This window comes from Acinonyx jubatus, chromosome C2, assembly GCF_027475565.1.
Source record: "Acinonyx jubatus isolate Ajub_Pintada_27869175 chromosome C2, VMU_Ajub_asm_v1.0, whole genome shotgun sequence".
Classification (NCBI taxonomy): domain Eukaryota; kingdom Metazoa; phylum Chordata; class Mammalia; order Carnivora; family Felidae; genus Acinonyx; species Acinonyx jubatus.
Genome location: NC_069384.1, coordinates 81,531,978 through 81,551,143, shown reverse-complemented (window position 1 = coordinate 81,551,143; position 19,166 = coordinate 81,531,978). Strand labels below are relative to the sequence as shown.

At 53.8% G+C, this 19,166-nt stretch overlaps 1 protein-coding gene across 1 annotated transcript in view; it reads left to right on the top strand.

Moving 5' to 3' along the window:
* The window catches only part of EPHB3 (EPH receptor B3), a 28,497-nt gene extending 9,566 nt beyond the window's left edge, over window positions 1-18,931 (top strand). The window contains exons 3-16 of the mRNA XM_027061278.2: window positions 916-1,588; window positions 3,883-4,038; window positions 4,815-5,165; window positions 5,331-5,455; window positions 5,634-5,793; window positions 5,873-5,981; window positions 6,339-6,391; window positions 7,458-7,580; window positions 7,703-7,950; window positions 8,331-8,546; window positions 8,658-8,807; window positions 8,899-9,092; window positions 9,196-9,351; window positions 9,457-18,931. Of these exons, the coding sequence (XP_026917079.2) occupies window positions 916-1,588; window positions 3,883-4,038; window positions 4,815-5,165; window positions 5,331-5,455; window positions 5,634-5,793; window positions 5,873-5,981; window positions 6,339-6,391; window positions 7,458-7,580; window positions 7,703-7,950; window positions 8,331-8,546; window positions 8,658-8,807; window positions 8,899-9,092; window positions 9,196-9,351; window positions 9,457-9,565 (2,823 nt within the window). The 3' untranslated portion in view covers window positions 9,566-18,931. The remainder of the gene's footprint in view (window positions 1-915; window positions 1,589-3,882; window positions 4,039-4,814; window positions 5,166-5,330; window positions 5,456-5,633; window positions 5,794-5,872; window positions 5,982-6,338; window positions 6,392-7,457; window positions 7,581-7,702; window positions 7,951-8,330; window positions 8,547-8,657; window positions 8,808-8,898; window positions 9,093-9,195; window positions 9,352-9,456) is intronic.
* The last annotated feature ends 235 nt before the right edge of the window (window positions 18,932-19,166 follow it).

Here is a 19,166-nt window from a genome sequence, read left to right as displayed (position 1 = left end):
TCCATTTCTTCACTGTTAAATTCCTGTAGTTCTGACATTTCTAAAATACCCTCATTAACCTCCCTAGGGGCACCTGGGTGGCTCAGTTGGTTAAGCATCCGACTTCGGCTCAGGTCATGGTCTCACAGTTCGTGAGTTCGAGCCCCGCGTCAGGCTCTGTGCCAACAGCTCAGAGCCTGGCGCCTGCTTCAGATTCTGTGTCTCCCTCTCTCTCTGCCCCTCCCTGCTTGTGCTCTCCCTCTCTCTCTCAAAAATAAATAAACTTCAAGAACAAACAGAAACCTCCCTACGTGGCCTACACAACACAACTGCACTAAGCTCTGAAACGCTGGGGTGGGATGGAACCACAGGCCCTCATTCACCAGGCCAAACTGTGTGACCTTGGGCAAGTCTCTCCCTTTGAGGGTCTTGGCTTCCTCTTCTGGAGAGTGAGGACAACAGATGTACCTTCTCATGGAGTTGTGTGAAGGTTAAACGTGATTGTGATTGCCCTGTATTGGACATTGTTACAAATCCATTATATATGTTAAACTGACTTGATTCCCCGCCACCTCGTTTACATCCAATCCCAGCCTCATTTTACAGACAATGAAACGGAGGCGTAAAGATAACAAATATTATAGCTAATACTCCTGTAGTACTTACCAATCGCTCTGTTCTAAGTTCTTTATTCATTTAAACTCACTTATTCCTTATTCTCACCATGTTGCTGATGGGAAAACGATGGTACAAGGAGGTTAAGTGACTTAACCCATAGTCACACAACAAGAACTGGGATTGGAACCCATGTAGTCTGCATGCTCAGCCACTACACCACAGAAGCATCTCTGTGAAGTGAATACAGATCTGGGCATGTGGTAAGCACCTGGCAAATGTTGGTGCTCATTCCGTCTTTTTCACTTGGTCTGTGCACAGTGGGAAGAGGTGAGTGGCTACGATGAGGCCATGAACCCCATCCGCACGTACCAGGTCTGTAACGTGCGAGAGTCAAGCCAGAACAACTGGCTCCGCACGGGGTTCATCTGGCGGCGAGACGTGCAGCGGGTCTACGTGGAGCTCAAGTTTACCGTGCGTGACTGCAACAGCATCCCCAACATCCCTGGCTCCTGTAAAGAGACCTTCAACCTCTTCTACTATGAGGCTGACAGCGATGTGGCCTCGGCTTCCTCCCCCTTCTGGATGGAGAACCCCTACGTGAAGGTGGACACCATTGCTCCCGATGAGAGCTTCTCGCGGCTTGATGCTGGCCGTGTCAACACCAAGGTGCGAAGCTTTGGGCCGCTCTCCAAGGCCGGTTTCTACTTGGCCTTCCAGGACCAAGGTGCCTGCATGTCGCTCATCTCTGTGCGTGCCTTCTACAAGAAGTGTGCATCCACCACCGCAGGCTTTGCCCTTTTTCCTGAGACACTCACGGGGGCCGAGCCCACTTCTCTGGTCATCGCCCCTGGCACCTGCATCGCTAATGCCGTGGAGGTGTCAGTGCCACTCAAGCTCTACTGCAATGGCGATGGGGAATGGATGGTGCCTGTGGGAGCCTGCACCTGTGCCACCGGCCATGAGCCAGCTGCCAAGGAGTCCCAGTGCCGCCGTGAGTGGGGACTGGCCTGGGGGAGGAGGGGAGGACTTGGGCCAAAGCCACGTACTGCCTCCTACCTGCTACTTCCTACCTGCCAGTCAAGGAGGTCTGGCTTCAGGTCTGAGGCGGATGGAAGAAAGGGAAGAGGGGTATCAGGTGCATAGCATGTGGTGCAAGGGGGGAGATGAGCAAAAATGAGGAGACATACCAGAATAATAAGAGAAAGAATAGAACTCAAGACAGAGGTGGAGAAACATGGAGAATCCTTGATAAGGAGGCAGCTGGTCAGAGAGTCAGGAAGCCAGCAGAGATACCTGCTTTGTTTGGCCCCAAGTAGACACTTCACCCTGGAAGTACTAGATGATCCCCAGAGCTGTGGGGACAAGGGCTGTGGGTACCTCATACTTGTCCCTTTTACCTTGAGGTCTCATTTCCTTGAGAGGCAGTATAGATAGCATAGCGGTCAGGGGCCCGGTCCCTGAAGTCTGAGTCCTCACTCTGTCAGTTAGCACCTGTGAGACCTTGAGCAAGTTACTTAACTCTTTGAACCTTGGTTTCTTCATGTGCCAGATGGGGACAATAATGATGATTGCTTTATAGACTTGTAGTGGGCTTAAGCAAGTCAATGCATGCGAAGCTCTTGGAACAGCACCTGGCACAAGTGCCATGTAAGTGTCAGCCTTGGCTCTCAGGAGCCCTGGGATGCATGGGCGACAGGGATTCTCTTGTCCTTATTTCATACAGGAGGAGGTTAGGAGACTTGTCTGTGGTGGCTTGCCAAGACTCTTAAGACCTTACAGTGTCCTAGACTTCCAGCTATAAAACCCATTCATGAAGGGTTCTCATTTGAGTGTCATCACAGTCCTGTAAGGTAGATTCCAGTTATCTCCCCTATTTTGCTAATATGGAAACTGAGGCTCAGAGAACAATTGTACTCAAGGCATCATAGCTGGGAATGTGGGAGCTGGGGCCACAGCCTCGTCCATGCTCTACCATGCAGGACAAGATGCCAAGGGCTTTGTCTTCTAACCCCTCTGCCCTGGTGCTTGCAGCCTATAGCTCCGGGCGTGGGAGCTGGCTCTTAGCACAGCCCTAGGTATGAGGGGGCCGGCGGCCCAGCCTGGCTGGAAAACCCAGTGTTGGGTGTTGTCATGGCAAGGTGAATAGTGCCTTGCCCGGCCCCTCTCCACTTCTCTATGGGAACCTGCCCCAGACTTCCTCTTCCTAAGTGGAGAAAGGGGGTGGGGGTGATGAGCCTGACAGCCTGAAGAGGGGCTAACACTCTGCAGGTCCCTGACAGGAAATATATGCTGGTTCCCATAGCAACCAGCCTGGCCTGGCATCTGCCCCCTCCCCCACTGGCTCAAAAGAGCTTGGGTGGAATATCACCTTAGTGAGGGGAGATTAAACCCCAGAGAAGGGCATAGCCCCAACTCTGGGCATTCCATATTCTAGATGACCTCCCCAGAGGTAGTCATATAGGGATAGAGTGGCCACATGCTTTTGAGTGTCCGGGGCAGGCCTGGCTCATGCTCCTTATAACATGATTATTACTAGCGGCCCTTTTCACTCCCCAAATATTCCAATTTGAATAATAAATTATATGGCTGTCATAGATATGCGGAATCCCACAGCCCAGGTCCAGGGGCCCAAACACAGATGGCAGGAGAGGAAGCAGAGTCGAAGGGATGTTCAGGCACCCATCCCTGGGCTCACTTTGGGGCCAGGGATGCCCTTTGTGGATGCTTTGGGGCCTCTGAACTCCCGGTGACCCCAGCCTTCCTGCCTGCCGTCTTCTATTCTTACTCCTCTTCGGCCCCCACCCGTGCCCAAGGCAGAAAGGAGCTGCTGTCTGGCTCCTGGTGGGTGGGGAGAGAGACTGGTCCTGTGAGCGGGGCTGTTCTGGGTTGGCCACGAGGATCCTAGGAGTGATTTTCCTCCAGCTTCAAGGAGGGGCGGGAGCATCCTGGCAGAGTAGGGTGCTGCCGGCTTGCCAGTGGTCTCTTCCCCACCCCTCCTCTTCCTTCTCTCTCTCTTCCCTGCCTCGACAAGCCCAGGCTGCCCAGGTGATCGGCCTGACGTCTTCGCCCATGAGGCCCCAGGGTAGGGGTGGGGGGCCGGGGCGGGGAGGAATCCGCTGACGTGGGGTTTCCACAGGGCAAAAGGGCCTTTTGTAGCTGCACTGGAGTGAGGCAATCCCAGTGTGGCCCCCACAGTCTAGGAGGTAGAGGGGCCAAGTCCTGTGCTGGGGGAGGGCCAGATTCTCACGGATCTGAAGAGCATGTCCCTCCTCTTCTCCCGCGCAGCCTGTCCCCCTGGGAGTTACAAGGCAAAGCAGGGAGAGGGGCCCTGCCTCCCCTGCCCCCCCAACAGCCGCACCACCTCGCCAGCTGCCAGCATCTGCACGTGCCACAATAACTTCTACCGTGCAGATTCGGACTCTGCAGACAGTGCCTGTACCAGTGAGTGAACTCCCGGCCTTGCTCTCTCCTGCCCAGGGCCTTCTGTCTAGGGGCCTAAACAGTTGCCATGCATATCCATTTTCCAGACAGGGAAACTGAGGCTTGGGGAGGTTAGACGTTGTGCTCAACATGGCACAGCTGGGAAGTGACTGGCCCTGAGCCAGAATCCAGGTCAGCTGGCTCAGCCTTTCCACCAACATTGAACAAATGCCTACTACCTCCTAGCCAGGCATCAGGAGTCCCTGGGACTTCTAGTCCCTTGCTCCTTGCGCTGTGTAGAACTGCCGTTCTCTTGGCCCAATGCTAACTGTTGGCCTCATATCCCTGGGCAGCCTAGTGTCCTGCCTTCTCCCTGCTGCGGCCTTTGGTGCCAGCCATTGTGCCAGGCGGCCTGGAATGTGGCGGAAAATAAGATACAGTCACAGTCCTATAGGAGCTTGCCACCTGGTGGGAGAAGCACATGTGAGAACAGATAATGACCATATAATGTGTTAAGTGCTGGGCTGGAAGGATGCCCAGGAATTGTGTTATGGGAGTGCAGAGGACAGGAGGAGGAAGAATCAAGGAAGGCTTCCAAGAGGAGGTGACACCTCAAGTTGGGCCTCAAAGGCTAACTATAGTCTTCCCAGCGAAGAAGTGTAGGAGAGATATTTTGCTTATTAGAGCAGAGACCAAGGCAAGGAGGTGGGAAGCAGCTTGTCGTATGCAGGAACTCTGGGTGGAAGGGTGGTGCTGTGGCCCAAGCTCACTGCCCTCTCCCTCCACTTTCCCTCCAGCGGTGCCATCCCCTCCTCGGGGTGTGATCTCCAACGTGAATGAGACCTCGCTGATCCTTGAGTGGAGCGAACCCCGGGACCTGGGTGGCCGGGACGACCTCCTATACAACGTCATCTGCAAGAAGTGCCGTGGGGGCCCTGGGGCCACGGGTGCCTCAACCTGCTCTCGCTGTGATGACAATGTGGAGTTTGTGCCTCGGCAGCTGGGCCTGACAGAGCGCCGGGTCCACATCAGCCATCTGCTGGCCCACACGCGCTACACCTTTGAAGTGCAGGCAGTCAATGGCGTCTCGGGCAAGAGCCCTCTGCCCCCCCGCTATGCGGCTGTGAATATCACCACCAACCAGGCTGGTGAGGAGGCGACACGGGAGGGTAGGGCCTGGGTCATTTTCTCCCACACAGAGCTTAGGTTGCTTGTCAGTGGACCACCAGGGGTCCCATGGGAACTGGGTCCTTGGGAAGGATGCCAGGGCCCAAGGAGCCCATTGTGAGCCCCCGCCCTGTCTCTTCCCATAGCCCCATCTGAAGTGCCTACTCTACATCTGCACAGCAGCTCAGGCAGCAGCCTGACCTTGTCCTGGGCACCCCCAGAGCGGCCCAACGGAGTCATCCTGGACTATGAGATGAAGTACTTTGAGAAGGTCAGAGCCCTGAGGGGCAGGAGGATGCCTTGGGGTGAGAAGATTACCCCCAGATAGGGTCAGGGGCCCTTGGGAGCCAGGTCTCAGGTACTGAGGCAGCCACAGGTAGGCCCAGGGCTGGCGGGGGCTGATGAGCCTCAGGACCCACTGAGGTGCCTCATTCCTCCTGGTGTTGCAGAGTGAGGGCATTGCCTCTACGGTGACCAGCCAGAAGAACTCCGTGCAGCTGGATGGGCTGCGGCCTGATGCCCGCTATGTGGTCCAGGTCCGTGCCCGCACCGTAGCTGGCTACGGGCAGTACAGCCGTCCTGCTGAGTTTGAGACCACAAGTGAGAGAGGTACGTAGCCCACTGTGCCTGCTCCCGCTCACCTAATACTTTCCATCCCCCCACTTACCAGTTCCCTCCTCGTCTCCAGGCTCTGGTGCCCAGCAGCTCCAGGAGCAACTTCCCCTCATTGTGGGTTCTGCCACAGCTGGACTTGTCTTCGTGGTGGCTGTCGTGGTCATCGCTGTCGTCTGCCTCAGGTACTCTCAGGCCCGAGTTGCTCCCATGGGCTGGCAAGAGCTTCCCTTTGGCACCGTAGAGCCCCCATGCCACAGAGGCCCTTGGTGGGCCCAGGCTCTCCTTGCTGGCAAGGCCCTCTCTAGTTCACGCCCATGTCCTCATACTGTCCCCTGCCTTTTTCCTGGCAGATCCCCTGGGGGACCAAGTCCACCAAGCCCCTTACCCGGAGACCCGGTGGCTGCTGTTACCACTGACTGTGGGACCAGACACCGGGCCGTCCCCTGTGCACCCTGCCCCTCTTGTGAGCCCGAGGGTTCCCTGAACAAAGGGAGTTCTTGGACTTGTCTCAGGCCTCGCCTCCATCCTGCCCCCTCCAGGAAGCAGCGGCACAGCTCTGATTCGGAGTACACAGAGAAGCTACAGCAATACAGTGAGTTTGTCTCTTCACCCTGTTTCCTCCCCCGGCCCCCAACATTCCCTTGGTCCCTGTGGGGCTGGGAGATATCCTTTTCCCTGCCTGGGGTTTCGTCCATTGTACTTCTATCCCAGACAGCCCCTCCTGCTTCCACTCAAGGGCTGTTTCCTGAGCCCCTGCCTCACTCCTGCTAGCCCCAGAGATGAATGAGAAGTGACCCCTTTCCTCAAAGGCAGTTAATCCTATGAGAAAGACAGGAATTGTACACACAGGAAAAAAAGGAAAGAACAATTAAGTGTTAAGCTGGGTGTTCCTGTTACCAAGGACAGTAAGAGCTCAGAAAAGAGGAAGCCTTCCTGGAGGAGGTGGCCTTGGGCTGAGCTACGCCAGGCGGGTTGAGCAGGGTTTAGACAGGTGGGAGAGAGCATTCCTGGCTAGAGGAGCCTCTGGAAGGCAGTGGGTGGGGTGGGGAGAGTGCCCGACTGTGGGGGCAGTGAGAAGACTGGTTTGACAGCTGCCAGGGAGCAAGGCTGGGTAGTTGTGGCCAGTCGTCAGAGGGTCGTGAAAGGCAGGCAGAGGAGTTTGGACTTGACTCCACTATAGGTAATCCGAAAGGCTCTCAAGCTTCGGAGTAATACAATGCGAGTATTGTTTTAGGAAGACAGGTATGCTGGATAGATTGGTGGGAAAAGTCCAGAGGCAGAGAGCCCAGCTGGGAGACTATTGCAAGAGTCTGAGTGTTGAAGGTCTGGATAAGGTCAGGGGCAGTGGGAATGAGGGGAAGAATGAATCTGAGAGAGGTTTTGACATGATGAGAGATGAGAGAGAAAGAAGAATAAGTTCCTCGGTGTCTAACTTTTATGGTCACTGATTCCCACGGAGGGGATGGTGGGGAGGGGCCCAAATGGGACTCCAGCAGAGAGGAATATGGAGCAGACTTAGTAGGGAGAGTGCAAAATGTGCTCCCATCAGGGTGAGAGCATGGGGCAGTACCCTGGGCCTGAGGGTGCAGCCTGAAGAGTTCCCTCACTGTCCCCAGCCCTAGCCCAAAGTCCCTCATGCCCACTTTTCTTTCCTCTAGTTGCTCCTGGAATGAAGGTTTATATTGACCCTTTTACCTACGAGGACCCTAATGAGGCGGTGCGGGAATTTGCCAAGGAAATCGATGTGTCCTGTGTCAAGATCGAGGAAGTGATTGGAGCTGGTGAGTCCCCCTGGGGCACAGTGGGGAGGAGAGGCTGGGGTTACCCTGGGGAGGGACCGGCATGCACTGGGGACAGGGCCAAACCCAGAAGCCACTTCCTACTTATGCCCTTTGCCCTGCAGGGGAATTTGGGGAAGTCTGTCGGGGTCGCCTAAAACAGCCAGGCCGCAGGGAGGTGTTTGTGGCCATCAAGACGCTGAAGGTGGGCTACACGGAGAGGCAGCGGCGGGACTTCCTAAGTGAGGCCTCCATCATGGGTCAGTTTGACCACCCCAACATAATCCGGCTAGAGGGCGTGGTCACTAAAAGTCGGCCAGTCATGATTCTCACCGAGTTCATGGAGAATTGTGCCCTGGACTCCTTCCTCCGGGTAAGAGGCAGCTCTCTCAACTCCCTCCCCTCCCCCAGAGAGCTGGGTTGGGCAGACCACACCCTTCCACAAGGTTAGACAGACCCTACCCTCTTCAAGTCTGCAAATATTCACCGAGGTGGCATGGTGCAGGGAAGCAGCCAGGGCCTCAGAGCCAGAAAGACCAAAGTTCTCATCCTGACTCTGTCCACTACTGCCTGTGTGACCTCAGGCTTTACTTAATCTCTCTGCGTTTGAGCTACCTTGTTTGTAAAATGAGAGTGGTCGGAGCTATTTGGATCCTCACTGGGGTTTCCTGGGATGTTGTATACACACAGTTGGGCACGCCCTGGGCCAGTAGGGAAGTGGTGGGCCCACCTGAGCCTGTGTGTTGCCTCTAGCTCAACGACGGACAGTTCACAGTCATCCAGCTGGTGGGCATGTTGCGGGGCATTGCTGCTGGCATGAAATACCTGTCCGAGATGAACTACGTGCACCGAGACCTGGCTGCCCGCAACATTCTTGTCAACAGCAACTTGGTCTGCAAAGTCTCAGACTTCGGCCTCTCCCGCTTCCTGGAGGATGATCCTTCTGATCCTACCTACACCAGCTCCCTGGTACAGGAAGCAGCTGGGAGGGAGACCGGGGGCGGGGCCAACCAGGCAGGGGCTCGGGGCTGGGGACCAGCCCCGAGTCATAGGGTGAAGGGCGTGTGCCCCCCCCACCAGGGCGGGAAGATCCCCATCCGCTGGACTGCCCCAGAGGCCATAGCCTATCGGAAGTTCACCTCTGCTAGTGATGTCTGGAGCTATGGAATCGTCATGTGGGAGGTCATGAGCTATGGAGAGCGACCCTACTGGGACATGAGCAACCAGGATGTGAGTGGGGCCAGCCAGAGTGGTCAAGTGGGTGGGAGCCCTTGTGGGGCAAAACGGCAGCTCACTCCAGGTTTCCCTATTCTCTGTTCAGGTCATCAATGCTGTAGAGCAGGATTACCGGCTGCCCCCACCCATGGACTGCCCCACGGCACTGCACCAGCTCATGCTGGACTGCTGGGTACGGGACCGGAACCTCAGGCCCAAATTCTCCCAGATCGTCAACACCCTGGACAAACTCATCCGAAATGCTGCCAGCCTCAAGGTCATCGCCAGTGCCCAGTCTGGGTCAGTATTTCTGCCTCTTTTCCCACTCTGCTTTTGAGGCAGCAGTCCTACCCCTGCTTCCCTTGCCATCAGGATTCACCAAGTCTCTCTCTTCTCCCCACAGCATGTCACAGCCCCTCCTAGACCGCACGGTCCCGGATTACACGACCTTCACGACAGTTGGTGACTGGCTAGATGCCATCAAGATGGGGCGGTACAAGGAGAGCTTTGTCAGCGCGGGGTTTGCATCCTTTGACCTGGTAGCTCAGATGACCGCAGAGTGAGTGTGCCTCGGATTTGGTGGGGTAGGGCAGGGGGACCTGTGCAGGGCCCAGAGTGGTGGGCAGGAGGGGAGGGACTGACCCTGCCCTTGGTCCATCTGCAGAGACCTGCTGCGGATTGGGGTCACCTTGGCTGGCCACCAGAAGAAGATCCTTAGCAGTATCCAGGACATGCGGCTGCAGATGAACCAGACACTGCCCGTGCAGGTCTGACACCTGACTCCCACGGGGTGGGTACTCCCCCAAGGACTGTGCAGGGACTCTGACCAGCCGGCTGGACTTTTGGACTTTTGGATGCCTGGCCTTAGGCTGTGGCCCAGAAGATGGAAGTTTGGGGAAGGCCCAAGCTGGGACTTCTCCTACAAGCCTGTGCTCCCTCCCCAGGAAGTGTGTCCCAAACCTCTTCATATTGAAGATGGATTAGGAGAGGGGGTGATGACCCCTCCCCAAGCCCCTCAGGGCCCAGGCCTTCCTGCTCTCCAGTGGGGGATACCCACCACCTCAGACTTCGCTGTTCTTCAGTGCTGAAGGTCCTGGCAGGGTCAGGTGGAGGATAAGCCTGGGTTCTATAGGGCCCAGCCCTGGCAGGGGTCTGGCCCCCCAGGTAGGCAGAGAGCAGTCCCTCCCTCAGGAACTGGAGGAGGGGACTCCAGGGAATGGGGAAATGTGACACCCCATCCTGAAGCCAGCTGGCACCTCCAGTTTGCACAGGGACTTGTTCTGGGGGCTGAGGGCCCTGCCCCACCCCCGCCCTTGGTGCTGTCATAAAAGGGCAGGCAGGGGCAGGCTGAGGAGTAGCCCCTTGCCCCCCAGAGACTGACTCTCAGAGCCAGAGTTTGGGTGTGTATGTGAGTGTGTTTGTGTGTGTGTGTATATGTGTGTGTGTGTGTGTGTGTGTGTGTGTGTGTGTGTGTCTGTGCATGCACGGACCTGCACAGAGAGCATGGGTGAGTGTGTAAAAGATTGGCCCTGTGCCCTGCAGTGGGGCCAGCTGGGCCGACAGCGGAATAAAGGCAATAAGATGATTCTCTTGCCCCTTCTCTTTGCACCTCCTGAGGCAGGATTCTCTCATGACCTCAGGTTCACAGTCCCTCAGCGCCAGCCCTCTTCAGAATTCTCTGGAGTCATTGGGAGACCAGTTTTGGGCCTAGCCAGGCTCACCTTCCCTTTTGTGCTTTGGCCTTATTGCATCTAACTTCTTGGAAGTGGGTGGTAACAGTAGAAAGCAAACTGCCCCTGACTTCCTGCCTTCTCAGGCCCAGGTGTTCCCGGGGCCAGGGCAGATGCTGGAGTCGGCATGGTGTGACAGAGCCCTTTCACACCCATTGTCTTTGAGGGAGTGGAGGGTGGAAGGGGTTGGTCAGCTCCCAAGGTCACGTGGCGTTGGACAAAGGGCTCAAGAGACCACTGGTGTTGAGATGCAGAGGCTAGCTCCTTTCAGCAAGCATCAGACCGGAAGTGTGGGTACTCTTTACTGAGCGCTTACTATGCTCCAGGCACTGGGCTAAAATGCTCCATTTATACATGGATCTTTATTTAATCTCACAACAACCAGCCAAGGAAGGAAGTATTTTTATCTCTTTTTTACAGAGGAGGAAAGGGAGAGGTTAAGTAACTTGCCCAAAGTCGCTGAGCCAGTGAGTCCTGGGGCTGGGATTCCCACCCAGAGACTGCCTGCACACTTGAAAGGTTCAGAGGATAAATAACAAGAACCAGGGAGAGGATTAGGAAAACAGCTTCTGGAAATGTCAAAGGAGAAATTGGGGGGGGGGGGGGGCGGCGCGCAGAGGCCCCTTGGATGCAGAAACACACAAGTTGGAGGGAGGCAAGTGCAGTCGTTTTTCCCAGTGTCAGGAGGGACACTCTGGCAGTAAACCTCTGCAGGGCGTGGAACAGGTTTCCAAGGTACCCGCATTCCCTAAATCAGAGTCTTGGCCGGACCCGGTAGGGGGAGGGGCGTGGACAAAGCCCCGTAGATCTCCGGGTTCATGCGCCGCGGGCCCCACACATCTCCCGGACATTTCCTGGCAGGGCAGAGTTCTCAGTGGGGGCGGTAGTCCGGGGGTGGCGCTGCTGCGGACGGGGAGGCAAGGGGTAGCTACTTCAGGCGCAGGGGAACAGGCCCTCCGAGTCGGGCGGACCAGCGTGCTGAGAGCAGGCGCAGGGGAGCCGGCGGCGGGCGGCTCGCGGTGCGGGCTCCCCGCCCGCTCCAGCCCCTCCGCCGCGCGCTCCCGCGCTCCGCTGCTCCCGCCGCGCCCGCTCCTTAGCATTCCCCCCACGGAGCCGAGCGCCGCGCTGCAGTGGCTGGTCCGGGGGAGGGGCGCCCCTTCAGGCTCTGTCCTCCGCGTCCCCGAGGGTCGGGAGGTGGGTGGGCACCGAGCTCCTCCGCGGAACCCTCCTTCCCTGGCGGGGGACTGCCGAGGGTGGGGGGTGACGGGGACGGTGCGCTCCCCTCCCGCCCCCCCAACCCCCCAGGTCGCCTTGGACCCAGGCGCCAGAACTGTCAACAGCGCGAGGTGTCTCGGGCGGCCAGGGGAGGGGACGCGATGCGGAGTGGCGTCCTGCACACCCCGCGCGGCATTCCCGGACTGAGGGTACAGATAAAGGGGAGGGGCCCTCCAAGCGCCTGCTCAAGTGTCCACTTCCTGCTCCTGAGGCTCCGAGGTGAGGAAGGGCCCGTGGCTCATGTCTCCTGGACTGACTCCCTCAGCGCCCTACCCGTCACTTTAATAGTCTTAGCGGGAGCCTGGGATGGGGGCTCCACCCGGAGAGGTAAGATATCGCCCCCTACTGGGTCCGCAAGGAGGGCGGGATGGTGGACGTGGAGCTCCACCAGAGGAACTGGGGGCCAGGAGCCCTACAGAGAGGGCACTTGGTGTGTGCACCCCAGGCCGAAGATTTCTAGGGATGTCGAGGGACGTCTTGACTCCAGAAATCCGGGGTACGTAAGGCATTCTGTTGGATGTGCCCTATGCAGCTCACCGCACATACCTCCCTCCATGTGTGTTCAGATTTGTACTCCCTTGCATGCCCACCTCTCTCCTTAACCACTGAAACAGCAGACAGGGACACCCTACACTTACCCAAGCCATACTCACACCATGTGTCTAAGTCACCTCCTTTATTCAGGTTCACACGTCCTCAGTTATAAGACCCTCTGTCCCAACTACCCAACCTACACGCGGCTAGAGCTTCCGTGACTGAGAAGAGGTGGGGGAAGGGATGCAAAGACCACAAAGCACTAAAGCCGACCCCTCCTTGAAGGCCCTGCTCTGGTGCATTCCTACCTGAGAGGCCTAAGCCAGCTAACCTGTATCTCCCTGGGGGTTGGGTTGAGTCCTCAAGACCTCTGAGCAGTGAAGCAGGGAGGGGTGGGGCGTGGTTAGGGGAGAGAAAGAATGAGGGTATTCAGGAGGGGTCTGTCTTTTCTGGGGACAGAAAAGGAATGAGAGGTAGTGCAGTCTTATTCTGTCCAGTCTTAGTTAATTACACACTCCTGGGGGCAGAAAATTAGATCTCCCAAGTTAGTGCTTAAAAAGGGAAGCCAGTGGAAGGAGGGAGTATTGAGGCTGGGGGAGAGGCACTCTGGCACACCTCTCTTATCCCATCTGCCCCAGAGGGGCAGTTGCAGCCCCAAATGACCTAAACTCAGAGTATGGACAGGTAGGGAAAGTAAACTGCTCCAAGCAGTGTCTCCCTCCAACAGGGGTGGCTCCAGGGAGAAGGACCTGGACAGCAGCCCTTAGATCTAAGCCTGAATGGCCAGACCCTGGATTAGAAACTGGAAATCTGGGGGGACTGGGGTAGTGCAGTGGGAAGGGCTGCAGATTTAGAGTCTAGGCAGACCTGGGGTCAAGGCCCAGCTTCTTAGTCTGTGACCTTGGGCAGGTTGACTTCTCTGTGCCTCAATGCTCTCATCTGTAAAAAGGTGTAGTAATCATTCCTACTTCATGAGACTGTTACAAACATTAAGTCGGTTAATGAATGTAAAGTATGTGCCAAGATCATAGGAAGTACTCAAAAATTGCAGCTAATATTTTTATTAGTATGAAGTGTAAATAACTTATAGGAAAAGATAGGAAAATGCTGAATAGTGCTTGACGCATAGCAGGAGCTGAATAAACCAAGGCACTTGGGGGAAATCCACCATCCCCTTTCCATGCACAGGGTGCTAGACATTTTCCTGCAGGCCTAGCCCAGGCCCTGGCCCACTTCCTGGGATAGGACTGTTGGGGCTTGGGTGGTTTGAAGGCAACAAGGGTGCAAAAGTCCATTAAGAGGTAGAGAATCCAGCAAGTTGTGGAGGGAATGTGGTTTCTGCATCTATCCCCTTAGCACACTGATCTGGGATCTGGCTTGGGGGGGGGCTCCTCCCCAATATTCACTCATTCTTCAGGTGAAGTTTACTGGATGTCTATGTGCCAGGTGCTTTGCTGGGCACTAGGAATTTGTGATGAGCAAAAATAGAGATAGCCACTGCTTAAAAGAACTCAGTCTAATAGGAACATGGATGTTACTCACATAGTCATACCAAGAAATGTATAAAATTACAAGTCAAGGCAAATGTTAATGGATGTGGGACCAAATCACAGCTCTAGAGACCTGAGCTAGTCTTGGGCAAGGCTGAGGGTCCTTTAACCAGTTATCTGGTGCCCAGGAGAGGGAGCTGGGGCCCCCATTGCCCTCCAAGTCCTTTTAAACTTTTGGTATCTGAACCTGAGCATATCTTCATTCACTCCCTCCCTCACTCATTCATTTATTCAGTTGGACCCTTCTGTATGCCAGTCCCAGTGTATGGAGTTGGGGATACAGAGGTGAACCAGCTATAGCTCCTATTCCTTGGAGGTGCACACAGCTCAGAGGGGATCACTGATAGATAAATCAGCTGACGGAATGTGGTACAGTAAGTGCTGCAGCTAGATAAGCACCAGGAACTGTAAGGAAGGGACTCAGGCTGGGAATTCTGTCAAAGAAGGGTGCTTGAAAAGGGGACCTAAATTAAGCCTTAGAGGCTATTAGCAGTTAGCAGGAAGGGAGAAGGAAACAGTCTGTGCAAAAGTCTTGGGGCTTGTACGAGCAGGGCAGTCTAGGGGCACGGAGACCATTCTAACTCAGAGGATGAGGAAGGAACAGGGTCATAGACATATGCCATTGACTAAGCCTTCCCTTCCTCATAATTCATCCCCAGCTCGGCCATTTACTTCTCATAGCCCAGAGGGCCGGTCATGGGCACCTGGTCCCAGCAGTTCTACGGCTCCGCAGTGTCCCTTTGGCACCCTATCTGTCACCACTTCTGTAGCCCTCTGCTCTACCTCTTCCCTGCCTCAAGGCACATTTGTCCACAGGCATTTCTGAGTACCTGTGATGTGTTCTATCCCCATTTCTACAGAAGAGCTCAGAAAGATTACATGGGTTGCCTGAGGTCCCAGAGCCAGTCAACGGCAAAGCCAAGATCTGAATTGGATCTAACCTATCCACTATTCTGGGTTCTTCCCACTCTAGCAGGATACCTTGGAAGAGGGCCCAGGGGAACCTAGAAGTGCTGCACCTCTATGGCACACCCAGGCCCTTCCTGGGTCACTTCAAATTGACACTCTCCCCACAAGGAGAGGGCTCTGCACACATGGGCAATGGCTACCTAAGCTTTCCTTTTTCAGAGAGGGAAGAGGAGAGAGGAGAGCTGGGTCCCAGGCACTGAAGGCATCAGTAGGAGCACAGTCCAGGAATGCATAGGGTTCCAGCTTGGGGGTGGGGGCACAGGTCTGACAGGCAAGAGCTCTGTCCCTCTACTTCCCCTCCCTGCCCCTCTCTGTTTCTCATTAATTATTCCCTTCTCATGGGGCAGGAATGAAAACAGACTCAGGCTCTGGCTGAAGGCCTGCTGTGACATCAGCCTAGAGGTGGCTGCCCCGACCCTGACTACTGGGGGCTGGGGAAGACCCCCTACCCCACTTTATCCTGCCCTGACAGGGAGAAGGAGAGGCAGGAAACAATTGTCCCTGAACCCCTTTCCCTCCTCTGGGCACTGAACTTGGGGCAGGTGAGAGAGGTACTGGCCTGGAGGACCAGGCAAGGGTGTGTCTCCAGGAATGTGGGGGTACAGAAGCTGACTTTCCCCAGACACCACGGCCTCCCACATACCCTGCGACTCCCACCCGCACTGCCACTCCAGCACCACTCCCAAGCACTGTGCTTCCAACGTCCTCTCTGCTTACTTTTGAAACCACCTCCACTATTGAAATCTTCCCTACACTACCTTCTTCTCATCCTCACCTCCCTCATTTTTTTTGAGCCTCATGTTCACAGTCAGCCTTCTTCCTTGGACTTGGGGTGCCTGGCTGACCAGATTCTTCTCAGCTCTAGCTTGACCTCTCACCTCCAGTGGTGGTGGTGGTGGCGGCGGTCTGGGTGGTCTTATTCTCCTTCTTCCTCTTCTTTTAAAGTAGGCTCCATGCCCAACGTGGGGCTTGAACTCACTACCCTGAGAGTGCATGCTCTACTGACTGAGCCAGCCAGGCGCCCCCTCCAGTGATCTTCTTCATTTCCAATTGGCCTTCAACAACACACTGAGCTACACATTGATCCTTATTATCATCGAGCCATCTCCAAGACTGGAAGTCTGATATTCCAGTCTCTCACCACTTCCTCCTGTCTGCCCAGTTTTGAAATCTCTGGTCCCCAAATCCCTTTTTCTCCCCACCTGGGGGCCTTCTGGGGTGTACCCAACTTGGACTATTCTCACTCACAGACATTGCCACCATGACCTCTCTGACCAATCCTTTTCTTGTTTTGCTAAGTTTTAGTAGGTGTGCTGCCAAAGCGAGCACTTGTTTTGCTAATTTTTAACAAAATTCTCTGACAGCACCTGGTACAGACTTTTCTATACTACTTAGGTCCCCCAGTTGCAGCTTCTTCCATTCTCACCTCCTAGTTTACTAAAATAATGCATCCTCTCAACGACACCTGTTGAGATTTCCTCTTTGCCAGACACTGAGCTTCAGGCAGTAGAGGTAAGTGAGCTGCCCTCAAGAAGCCTACAATCCAGTGGAGGAGAAAGACAGGTAATAGGTTGACAGAAATATTCCAAGTGTCACTGATGGATTTTGAGTGACATGAGAACGGTGTCTTGGGAAGTGGAGTGAGACAGGTGTAGGATGCACTGGCGGACACAGAGATGACAGCAGGAAGGCAGGGAAGGAGGCCACAGTGTAGGTGAAGGGTAATAAGGTCCTAGATGGAGATGGGGTGAGGAGGAGGTGTTATAGAGGTGACGAGGAGGCAGGTGTAAGGGATCTTGCAGAGGTAAGAAGCAACATGTTTAGTGACTGGCAAGATGTGGGAGGGGAGAGACAATAGAAGTCTGAGCCTGGGTGATTTTGAGGACTGGGTATTTGGGTGTACTTTGGGACCATTTATAGATTCAGGAAGTACAGGAAGAACAGTATAGTTGAAGGAGAACAGTGGATTAAGTTTGGAGCTTTCAAGGAGAGATGCCCAGTAAGGCAGGCATTGCATATATGGATCTGGAGCTCAGGAGTGAGGTCTGAGCATGGAGGCCAGTGATCAAGTTTAGAGAACAGGTAAGATTGCCTTCGAGAGTTGTAGAGTAAAGAGAAGAGGCCGAGGTGGGTGTGTAGGGAATGCCCCGCTCACTGCTCCTGCAAGCATCCTTCATGCCTTTCTGAGAGCCCTTATCATAGTACATTGTAAGTGTGTTCCTGTTTGTCTTCTCTGCCTTGATGTATGCTCCTTCTTGATGATGCATGTCTCACAGGAAGATGGGCCCAGGTCTGGCACAAGATAAGGGCTCAATAATGCCTGAGGGATGAATGGATAGTAATAGTGATGTGTTGAGAGCTTAGTAGTATGTGTGGGGCACCATTCTAAGTGTATTACATTTAGTAATTCATCTCCAGGACAACTCTACATTTCTAACTCTCAATTGAAATGTACTCTTAACATTTCTGTGTTACAGATGGGAAAGCTTGGTTAAGAGAAATTAAGTAACTTGTCCAAGGTCATAGTACTAGTAAGTGACAGAGCCAAGATTTGAATCCAGGTAGTTTTGTTCCTGAGCTGATACTTTTTATTCTCATACTATTCTGCTTCTTAAATAAAACTTAAAATCTACTGTGATTACCATAATCGAATGCTTACTGTGCCAGGCACTGTGCTGAGAACTTTATTAAATTATTTAATTTAATTCTGTAAAAATGGGTTAATAGATGAATGTATTGATGGGTGGAATAAAATAAACATGTACTCATGTGTGTATATGTGGATAAGTGGATGAATGGATGGGTGCATGAATGTGTAGATGAAAAAGTAAATGGAAGGATAGATGGAATGATGGATAGATAGGTGAATATATGTACGAAAGAAGAATAGTTGGATGAATGAATGATGGGTAGGTGAATGAATAAATGAATGGATATGTGGATGGATGGATGGATGGCTGGATTAAAGGATAGGCAAGCAGGTGTATGGATGAGAAAATGCATGGATGGATGGGTGGATGGATGGATGGATGGATGGAGTGCCTGGATGGCTCAGTTGGTTAAGTATCCAACTCTCGATTTCATCTCAGCCCCTCCCCAGGCTCTCTCTCTCTCAAAATACAAGAAGGAAGGAAGGAAGGAAGGAAGGAAGGAAGGAAGGAAGGAAGGAAGGAAGGAAGGAAGGAAAAACGGGAGAGATGGAAAGACTAATGGATACACAAGCATAGATGAAAAGATAGACAGCTGGATGAATGGGTGAATGGGTGGATGAGTAGATAAATGAATGGGTGAATGGAAAGACAGATGAATGGTAAGGTGAATGAATGGATAGACAATTAGATGATTAGATGAATGGATGGTTGGATGGATGAGTGGATGTTTAGGTGGTTCGATGGATAAAGGAAGGAATTCCTATATTTAGGGCTATAAAAGAGAGTAAGAAAATTCACAAATTATGGCCCCTACACCTTCTTTTAGATATATCTATGCCTTCTCCTGGCCATTTCTTCCACAGTAGTATATAGAATCTGTCCTGTCCTACCCCACCCCCCACCCCTAACAAGGCACAAAAGCTTGGTCCTCATCTACCCACCATCACCCCCAAGTACAGAGACATTGTGGAATGGATTTCAGCCATTCAGTTTCTCTTTCTGTTCTTCTGCCTTGATGTCCAGGGAAAGCCCCTTTCAAACAACCAGGCAGGAAAAAGGCAAGTGGTGGTTGTGAGGGCTCCTCCTTCGGTCCCCTGTTGTGTCTTTAACAGGCCTAACCCTAGAGGCCCAGGACCCAATCAGATGCCAGGGTTGGAAGTAGTGATCAGAGTGGGAAATTAACAGGCATCACAGGAAGTGTTAGGGGCACAGCGTCAGTGGGAAGGTATGCTCTGTGGGGCTGGTGGGACAGCCATATCTATTCTCAGGCAGAGAAGGGATTTTTTGAAGGGGCATTCAGGTAGAATGGAGGAAATAAAGCCTTTCTGAGCTTGAAGACAGTATCCACCTCTGAAGACATCCAACTGTAAGCCCTCAGCTCTATTACATGGGAACTATATGACCTTAGACAACTCACTTAGCCTTTCTGAGTTTCCTTATCTGTAAAATGAACTAATTAACCTCCACCTCACATGGCTACTGAGAGAATAAAACAAGACGATGCAAAGAGTGTAAGGCACATAGTAGGCCATTAACAAAGTGCTTTTAAGAGGTAATAACGTATGTAGATTTATTTATTTATTTTTTTTCTGGGGGAAGATAAACTCAGGAGCCTCTGCTCCGTGTCTGTTTAGGAGAGTATGGGTTTGGGAGGATGATTACATC